General features: G+C 39.2%; 1 protein-coding gene across 1 annotated transcript in view; it reads left to right on the forward strand.

The window, feature by feature from the left end:
* LOC127441629 (parafibromin) overlaps positions 1–9,250 on the forward strand; it is a 67,783-nt gene extending 58,533 nt beyond the window's left edge. Inside the window, exons 14-17 of the mRNA XM_051699247.1 lie at positions 5,994–6,155; positions 7,693–7,793; positions 7,927–8,068; positions 8,194–9,250. Of these exons, the coding sequence (XP_051555207.1) occupies positions 5,994–6,155; positions 7,693–7,793; positions 7,927–8,068; positions 8,194–8,230 (442 nt within the window). The 3' untranslated portion in view covers positions 8,231–9,250. The remainder of the gene's footprint in view (positions 1–5,993; positions 6,156–7,692; positions 7,794–7,926; positions 8,069–8,193) is intronic.
* Positions 9,251–10,216: the final 966 nt, after the last annotated feature.

Consider the following 10,216-nt stretch of genomic DNA (forward strand, 5'->3'; position numbering starts at 1 on the left):
TTTTCTGTGTATTTGCAATTAGTCTAAGTGGCTGTACATTTTCTATACCTGTTTTTTTTCCCTTTAAATATTCCAATGGGCTCACTTTTTTAGTTATCTATCTATAGTGTTTGTTAATGGAGCGGTTTAAGAGTAGGGGGGCTGTGAAACTTGGTGGTACACCGGAATGTTGTCGGTCGTTGTATGTTTCTTTGCGCCATCTTGTGACTTTCTGATGCTAACTGTGCCTCATCGTTTGGGGATGGGGTCTTGGGGAGGGGGTTCACAAGTTCGGTTTATGTTCTAACTTTGGTACTTTCCTGTTCGAGGTTGGCATCTCATGCTGACACAATTTATACCTCTGTGCAACCCATCTGCTTCATGACAGTACACTATTTGTCTTTATATATGAACAACATCCTTAAAATAATATCATGGAAATTGAAGGGCATTGGTCATGTCGTTAAAAGGAAGAAAATTCTGACTTTTCTTAAAAAAAAGAACACACATCAATAGCATTATTACAGGAAACTCACTTATCCGATAAGGAACATTTAAAGTTGAAAAGGGACTGGGTTGGCCAGATCTACTACTCATTTACTTCAAGTAGCAGGGGCACTGCAATTCTTATTCACAAGAACTTTCCATTTATTCTTGAGCGTACGGAATCTGATTCGGAGGGTAGATTTGTGCTGATCTCCGGCTGTATTTTTGGAATGCATGTTACTGTGCTGAACGTATATGCTCCAAACAAAGACTGTCCCAGATTTGTCACATGTGGTTTTAAAATTCAACCAACATTGTAAGAGCGTTGGATTTTTATGAGGTGATTTTAATTGTGTACTTGATGGAAACTTAGATAAATCCCCACCCCAGATCAAAACAAACTGTAAATCTTTACATACTCTCAGGAGTGCCTGTAAAGATATAGGTTTGGTGGGTATCTGGAGGGAGTTGCATCCTAGAAGTAGGGATTATACATTTTACTATCAATCCCCATAATTCGTACTCAAGGCTGGATTATATTTTTTTTATACCTTCTAAGTGTATACATGTAAATTCCTGTCGGATCGGTTCTATCGTGCTGTCTGATCAAAGCCCAGTATACTTAGATATTGATATCAGTATATCAACTCCCAATTCATCCTACTGGAAGTTCAGTACTTAATTTTTTTTTTATCTGTAACTATTTCCGTTCCTTAGAGGATGATTCATTATGGCAAGACAATCAGAACTCGCCTGTCTCGTCTGCGTTTAAATGGGATGCTGCCAAAGCTACACTATGTGGCCATCTCATTGCTTACACCTCACTACTGAAAAAAATCAGAACTCGGAAAAGGAAAGATTTAGAAGCCGATGTGATTCACTTAGAAAAACAACACAAATGGTCACCAACTCAGAATAATTGGGTTTTGTTAAATAATGCCAGGGCGAAGCTTAATTTAGAACATACTGAACACATTAAGAAATTATTTTTGGTAAGCAGAGATATTATGAGTCCGGAAACAGACCCGGTCATCTGCTTGCTTACCACTTTAAATAGGGAGCAGAATGTAAGGGCTATAAAGGCAATTAAGACATGTGACGGCTGCATGTCCTATGACCCCCTTGGTTATAAATAGCACCTTTTCTGACTTCTGGTACAGCGGTACAAGCGAGGATCTGCTGAAATACTTGCATGAGTGTCCTTTTCCCAGATGCTAAACTCCTTTTAAATGCTCCTTTTACCAAGGAAGAAATCTGGCAAGCTATACAGTCAATGCCGTCAGGCAAAGCTCTCGGCCCGGATGGGTTTCGGTTAGAATTTTATAAGCAGTTCTGTCCTGAGCTTTGCCCAATTTTAATGCCAGCAATAAATAGTCTCTTAGAAACTGATTCTACACCTGAATCCTGGTCAATGGCTGTTATTAATTTGCTCTTGAAGAAAGATAAAGACCTGTTAAAATGTTCCTCATATCGTTCAATTAGTCTACTCAATGTGGATTATAAAATTATGGCCAAATCGTTAGTTTGGCGGCTTGAAACTGTTTTGCCTCATATTATTAATCCAGACCAGACTGGGTTTGTGAAGTGTAGATATGGTACTGATAATATTAGTAGAGCACTGAATATAGTAGATCATTTAAACAGGACGAGGGGCTCTGCCATTATTGTATCTCTCGATGCCGAAACGGTATTTGACAGGGTTGAGTGGCCCTTTCTTTTTGCAGTGCTGGAGAAGGTGGGGCTGGGACCTAAGTTTATTGATTTGGTCAAACTTTTATATTCTAAACCTATGGCCATGGTCAACACTAATAGAGTTTTATCTAATACTTTCTCAGTAAAAGAGGCTGTCGTCAAGGCTGCCCGCTCTCACCACTTTTGTTTTCTCTGTTTATTGAACCTCTGGCTGTAATCGTGAGATCCAATGCAAATATGCATGGCATTAAAATAGGCCCAGAGGAACATCGCATATCCCTTTATGCAGACGATGTTCTGCTATATCTTAAATACCCTGAGACCTCTACTGATACAGTTTTACAGTAATTTCTCAGAATATAAAATTAATTTGGATAAATCTCTGGCTTGGTGTATGCATGTCCCTCCCGATGCTTCTGCGTTTCCCCTTCCAGTTAGCATCTTCTGGATTTACATATCTGGGAATTATTATTACACCTAATTTAGAAGATCTATTCAGTTCCAATTACCCTCCTTTAATTACCAAAATTAAATAATTTATCAGATTGGTCAAACCTTCCAGCTTCTTTTTCCGGCAGGATTGATGTCATACGAATGAACATTCTTCCCAGGTTAAACTTTTTGTTTCAATGTCTACAGTGCTGTTTGACTACAAGTTTTTTCAAAAGGATAAATTCTTCAATAAATTCTTACAAGGTATATTTGGAATTAAAAAAAGCCTAGACTTAAATGCTCCGTTTTGATGAAGCCGAGAGAATTGGGTGGGGCTTTGCTTCCCAATCTTCCGTTATATTATTGGTCTGCTCAAATTAAACACATGTTAAGTTGGTTTCTCGAAAGACGTGATTCCCTCTGGGTTGGGATTGAGTCCTCATTGTGTTATCCAAAATGGTTATGGTTTTTGCCATTTATATCTAACATACAAAGGATTCAATCTCTGTCTAATAAGTTCACTGTGGCAAATACTCATCTGGTGTGGAATGATGTTAGGAAATACTTAGCTTAGAAAAGTTATCTCTTATTTCACCCACTGCGCTCAACCATGATCTTCCCCTATCAGTACAGAACAGTGGGCTTCAGGCCTGGATGTCAAGCGGTGTGTTGGGGTTTGGCCATTTATTTAAAGATGGTAAAATTAAATCATTTCAGCAGTTAAGACTGGAATTTAATTTGCACTTTAATGATGTTAAGTTTCTTCAACAACAGCAATTTATAGAGTCACAGATAAGAGAAGGTAACATACGATTTACTCTTACTTTTGAAGTAGAAAAACAGCTTTTTTTTCCTCATCTACTCTTAAGAGGAAGATCTCTGACTTATACATTATCTAATGTTAGTCTTTCATCTTTTGATTCTTTGAGGGTGATATGGGCAAGGGACATTGGTTCTTTCAGTGACGAGGAATGGTTATCTATTTGTGCAAGTGTTTTCCTTAAGTGTGCCCCAATTTCAGCCCATGAGCAAAATTTTACATTTATCCATAGGACTTACTTTGCACCAGTTCGCCTTCACAAATTACTTCCTAATACTTCTCAATTATGCTTTAAATGTAAGATAGTCATCATCACTTTGATGCACGTATTCTGGGATTGTGATAAGTTCAAAGCCTTTTGGAACCAGATACATAGTTATACAAAAAGTCATTGGAATGTATTTTACTATGTCTCCAAACATATATCTCTTGAATTGTATAGTTGACGTAATCTGGATTGTGATAAATTACGTGTTTATTTTTTCTGTATATTTTTGGCAAAAAAAATGTATGCCATTTTATACTGGTCTACTTCACAGATACACTATATTGCCAAAAGTATTCGCTCGTCTGCCTTTAGACACATATGAACTTAAGTGACATCCCATTCTAAATCCATAGGGTTTAATATGACGTCGGCCCACCCTTTGCAGCTATAACAGCTTCAACTCTTCTGGGAAGGATTTCCACAAGGTTTAGGAGTGTGTTTATGGGAATTTTTGACCATTCTTCCAGAAGCGCATTTGTGAGGTCAGATACTGATGTTGGACGAGAAGGCCTGGCTCGCAGTCTTCGCTCTAATTCATCCCAAAGGTGCTCTATCGGGTTGAGGTCAGGGCTCTGTGCAGGCCAGTCAAGTTCTTCCACACCAAACTCGCTCATCCATGTCTTTATGGACCTTGCTTTGTGCACTGGTGCGCAGTCATGTTGGAACAGGAAGGGGCCATCCCCAAACTGTTCCCACAAAGTTGGGAGCATGGAATTGTCCAAAATCTCTTGGTATGCTGAAGCATTCAGAGTTCCTTTCACTGGAACTAAGGGGCCAAGCCCAGCTCCTGAAAAACAACCCCACACCATAATCCCCCCTCCACCAAACTTCACAGTTGGCACAATGCAGTCAGACAAGTACCGTTCTCCTGGCAACCGCCAAACCCAGACTCGTTCATCAGATTGCCAGATGGAGAAGCGTGATTCGTCACTCCAGAGAACGCGTCTCCACTGCTCTAGAGTCCAGTGGCGGCGTGCTTTACACCACTGCATCCGACGCTTTGCATTGCACTTGGTGATGTATGGCTTGGATGCAGCTACTCGGCCATGGAAACCCATTCCATGAAGCTCTCTACGCACTGTTCTTGAGCTAATCTGAAGGCCACATGAACTTTGGAGGTCTGTAGCGATTGACTCTGCAGAAAGTTGGCGACCTCTGCACACTATGCGCCTCAGCATCCGCTGACCCCGCTCTGTCATTTTATGTGGCCTACCACTTCGTGGCTGAGTTGCTGTCATTCCCAATCGCTTCCACTTTGTTATAATACCACTGACAGTTGACTGTGGAATATTTAGTAGCGAGGAAATTTCACGACTGGACTTGTTGCACAGGTGGCATCCTATCACAGTACCACGCTGGAATTCACTGAGCTCCTGAGAGCGGCCCATTCTTTCACAAATGTTTGTAGAAGCAGTCTGCATGCCTAGGTGCTTAATTTTATACACCTGTGGCCATGGAAGTGATTGGAACACCTGAATTCAATTATTTGGATGGGTGAGCGAATACTTTTGGCAATATAGTGTACCTTCAGTCAAAATGTGAATGTATCAGGCCACTACTATTTTACCACTTGAAAAACTTACTTGTGACCTACGTCATAGGTCTGACATTTTCTGGCACACTTGGTCATCTCTTTGGGACTTCCTTGAAGGAGCCAATTGATTATCATGTTCCATCTATCACTGTTTGTATTTTACTTTCGCAGGTATTTTATTATTATTATTTTCTTCTTCCTCCGTTTGTATTTACTGTGAGCTCTACATGTCTTTGCAGATAATATGCCCTGGTCTGACCTACAATTTGTTTAAGGAATGTAAGATAATGTATGGATGTACTTGCTGTCTTGAGATCCAAGTACCAATGTTGTGTTATTGTAAATCATAAAAATAAAGAATTATTAAAAAAAAATTGCCTCACACCACGGCAACCCTAGTCCATTCGCAGATATGCAGATCTCCAAAATGTCTGTTTAAGAGCGTTTCATCTGGAAAGCATCACAATCTCATTAACATCTGCTAAACATCTTAAAAAGATCAGATTTACAAACATTGTAAATCATAATCATCTCAAAGACATCTGCTGAATGTCTTATTGACATCCGAGAGGAAACGTTTTATTGACATGCTGCAGATAAGCAAACAATCTAAAAAATATGTCTTCCAGATGTAAACACACAACATATAGATGTCTGGCTGATGTACGTGTACTCAGAGAAGTTAAAGTGAGGAATTGACTTCATACATCCACAGAAATTCACCATAACTCCATTTGTTATTAGTTTTGTTCCTATTACTTATCCAAGTGATTTCTTGACAGGTTTGTCACGTCGGAGGAAAAGAAGAAGCAGGGCCTTCAGAGAGACAATGAGGTTCTGCTACAGAGACGTAAAGATCAGGTGCAGCCGGGCAGTGCCCCACTCACTGTCACAGTGCCCTACAGAGTGATCGACCAGCCACTCAAACTCGCCCCACAGGACTGGTATGCCCAACAAATCATACACACCCCTGAACTTTCACGCTATCTGACAGGTCTACAAGCAGTGTTTAAAATCATGTAAACCAACAGGATTTGTCTGGGTACATGTTAAATGTTTTACCTTTTTATTTTTAGTAGTTTTCACCACTGTTAACACTTCAGTAATCTGTTGAATGCCACTGAATGTTGATTTGACAAACCTACAGTGGTTTAGTGTCCTTCTAAAAGCTCTGCTCCAAAACGTAATGAGTTCCTTTGCTGTCTACTGCCTACATAGGCGGCTGCCTTGTAAGACAACAGAAATGGAGCCTCATAAGTGACTGATGTGAAATTGCACACACTCTCCGCTTACATAGCTTACAATGCAGGGATGTTCCTGGAAAAGACTGTGCTGGATGGCAGCATATGTTGCTCCAAAATGTGTACATATCTTTCTGCATTAATGGTGCCCTTACAAATGTGAAAATTGCCCATGCCATGGGCACTGACACACCCTCATATGACAGACACTGGCTTTTGGACCTGCCGCTGATAACGGCTTGGATGATCCTTTTCCTCTTTGGCACGGAGAGCATGATGACATTTTTTTTCCAAAAACTATATGAAATATGGACTCGTTGGACCACAATTCAATAAAACACAATTCCACTGTTCTACTTTCCATCTCAGATGAGACAGAACCCAGAGAAGTCGGTGATGGTTCTGGACAGTGTTGATGTATGGCTTCTGCTTTGCATTGTGAAGCCTTAACTTGCATCTGTGGATGCAGCGGCAAATGGTGTTGACTGTCAAAGGTTTACCGACGTATTCCCAAGTCCATTACAGATGCATGACCGTTTTTAAAGCTGTGACGTTCATCCCTGAAAACCACTTCTGCATTCAGAAGTGGTTTTCAGCCTTGTTGTTTATGCACTGAGATTTGACCGGATTCCTTGAGTCTTTCGTGTGTACTTTTATTGTGCACTGTAGAGGGTAAAATACCCAAAATCCTTTCAATTTGTGTTTGACGAACATTGTTCTCAAACCGCAGGACTATTTGCTGATGGATCTGTTGGCCAGTCGGAGAGCCTCGAGCCATCCTTGCTCTTGAAGGACTGGGCTCCTTATACACTAACATGATTGCCTTATCTGTTTAATGTCTCGTTTCACGTCACCTTGTTATTTCAGCTCATCAAATTGTTATTAGTCTAAAATTGCCCATCTCAGCATTTTTTGGAATGTGATGCAATCATGTGATTTGAAATTAGTGTTTATTTAACAATAATAATACATTTACAAGATAAAACATAAATTGTAGTGCTTTCAATATAGCACAAAACAAAAATAATTAACAAATCACTTTTTCTTTTTTTTTCTTTTTTATTAACATTTTCCATGTGTCCCAACTTTTTTGGAATTAGGGTTGTATTGTATTAAAATGTTATATTGTAAACATTGGATTGAGGTAGATGCTACATTTTTCTTTGTCATCGTTTTCACTCTTGAAATGTTGTGTCTGTGGTTATGTCCCTTTAAGCCTGAAGTTATTGCTTGTTCACAGGGATCGTGTAGTGGCAGTTTTTGTGCAGGGTCCCGCCTGGCAGTTCAAGGGCTGGCCATGGCTTCTGCCTGATGGATCCCCTGTGGATATTTTTGCCAAAAGTGAGTAAGGTCTGGGGGAAACACAGCATTTATTTATTTTATTTGTTTAGGAAATCCTGTCCAGCTATTTAATTCCAGCCTCATTCAGTATGTACAGGAACGAGTTTCTCATGTAGTGTTAATGTTTGTGTAGTCCGAGCCTTTCATCTGAAATACGACGAGGCACGGACAGACCCAAATGTACAGAAGTGGGATGTGACTGTGCTGGAGCTGAGCCACCACAAGAGACATCTTGACCGGCCCATCTTCCTGCGCTTCTGGGAAACACTGGACAGGTCAGACTCACCACCAAAACATAGTGTCTACCTATATTTCTGTTGATTTTAAGGAAGAAATTGTTTTGCATAATGTCAAGTTTGAGAGCCAGTGCATTAGCTCACTATCCCTCTCTCCGCTACAGATATATGGTCAAACACAAGTCCCATCTGAGGTTCTGAGGAGATCGCTGGCCGTCCATTTCTCAGCTTTTCAAGACTGTCAAGATCCTTCCAAAACTTGCCAAGAATGGACTACTTAACCCCCTGTTCCTCTCAGCCCATGAAAGCACTTTACATATTAATCTACTTCACCTTCTGCTGACACCAATATGATTTCTAGTCTCTTCCACCCATAGATTAAATAAAGTGTCAAGTGTACAGGTCAGGGTTGGCGAGAGGACATTTGGAAGTTTGGGTTGGCCCTTTAACGTTTTCTACGTAGATTTGTATTAAAGCAGCTGGTAAGCAAGGCAGATTCAAAAGGAGATCGTTGGAATCCTGTTTTCTATTTGATATGTTTTCTCTTTTGGGGATTTCTGTACAATTCATTGTAAAACATGAGCTTGGATAAAAGAAAACCATTAAAAATGGTGGCTCACTGATATGAATAAAATGACTGCTTTGTCAAAAAAGGTTTTGGAGTAGATTCGCTTTTTTTTTTTTTTTTTTTTAACATTTTAAACATTAAATTTACATTTTCACATTTTTGGCAAACATGTTTGTCTGCCTTCTGTTCTATGAAGAGTAGTACGTTGATGTTCACTGCACAAATGCAGTTGGTAAATGTGGTACATGAAAATGGTTAATATAATTTACATTAGACAAAGGCTTCATGGGTTAGAATGAGATATTCCTTCGTATCCTAATGACCAGAAACAATACTTTAATGCAAAGTGTAAGGCTACAGTTTTATGAAAATCTGTACTTTAGATATTTGATTGTGAATATGCCCTGCAATTCTACAATATATTTGGGAATTTTGTTCTGTTTTACCAAAAATCCAAGAAGTACTGCTTTCATCCGTTTACTATTTTTGAAATGGTCAAAATGCAGTTGCTATACTTAGTGATCTGAAAGGTTTTTTTTTGTTGTTCTTTTTGTATAAATCCATTTGGAGATAATGTTTGTTTTTAAACATTTATGTTGAATGTGGATTATTATTAAAAAGGAAATAATAAAAAAGTATAAACAAATATATATGCATATTTTTCCCATTAGTTTTCAGAAGAGCCTGAGATCAGTTTGTAAGTGGCAAGGCTTGAAATGCGCCTGTATTTCAGTGTTCTGATTTTGTCACTCACGATATAACTAAAACCATTTGGAATTGCTAGTTAGATGTTAGATGTAGGTTAACCCTCTTAAAGGTGCACTTTTTGATCGTTTAACTTGCAAATATAATTGTGTTCTTAGACTTTATACTGACACCTTCATTTAGGATTCAGCGTCATGCAAAGGTTTTCAGCTATTGATAACATTTTGTAATTGTCTCCCTTGATTGACAGTCTGCAGTACAACATGTCAAATAACGAGGGTTACTGTAATAAAGTGAGTAGTATTCTGCTGGTCATGTGATCTCATGGCAGCCATCATGATGGGGCAACCCTCAAAATGGCTCTCAAAACCACTGATGCCTGGAAGTACACCTAGGTGTAAGATGTTAAGGTTAGGCATTAAGCGGGGTTTTTGCAGGTCTGAAAGGTCTTAAATTGCCCTTTTGTAAATTAAGGACTTAAAAAGGTATTAAATCTGAGCGACAAGTCATAAATTCAGAAGGTCATGATATTAAATGTTGCATGAAGGATTGATTTCTCATTGTGTTTAAGTCGTTTTAAAGTGAAGAGTAATTTCTGGGCACAAATAGCCCCCCGATACAAAATTTGCAGTCTCTAGGACACTCTATAGTGCCAACACCAGTTCAAATATTAACTTTTCTTTTGCTTGTGTCTTTTGAACCATTTGTCCTAGAAACTAAATTATTTTGGCATGTAATTGCGCTCCTCCTGATGATACAAGTGGACTGCTTAAATAAAAACTCTGCCCATTACAGTGGCCACCATCTTGAATTATGGTTTTTATCATTTATTCGCTACTTTCCATCCAAACTTTGCCCGATTTGCCTAAACAATGGCTCAAAATAATCTCCAGACTGCTCCTCACAAAAGGAAT

The sequence above is a fragment of the Myxocyprinus asiaticus genome, chromosome 5 (genome assembly GCF_019703515.2).
Source record: "Myxocyprinus asiaticus isolate MX2 ecotype Aquarium Trade chromosome 5, UBuf_Myxa_2, whole genome shotgun sequence".
In the NCBI taxonomy this organism is placed as follows: domain Eukaryota; kingdom Metazoa; phylum Chordata; class Actinopteri; order Cypriniformes; family Catostomidae; genus Myxocyprinus; species Myxocyprinus asiaticus.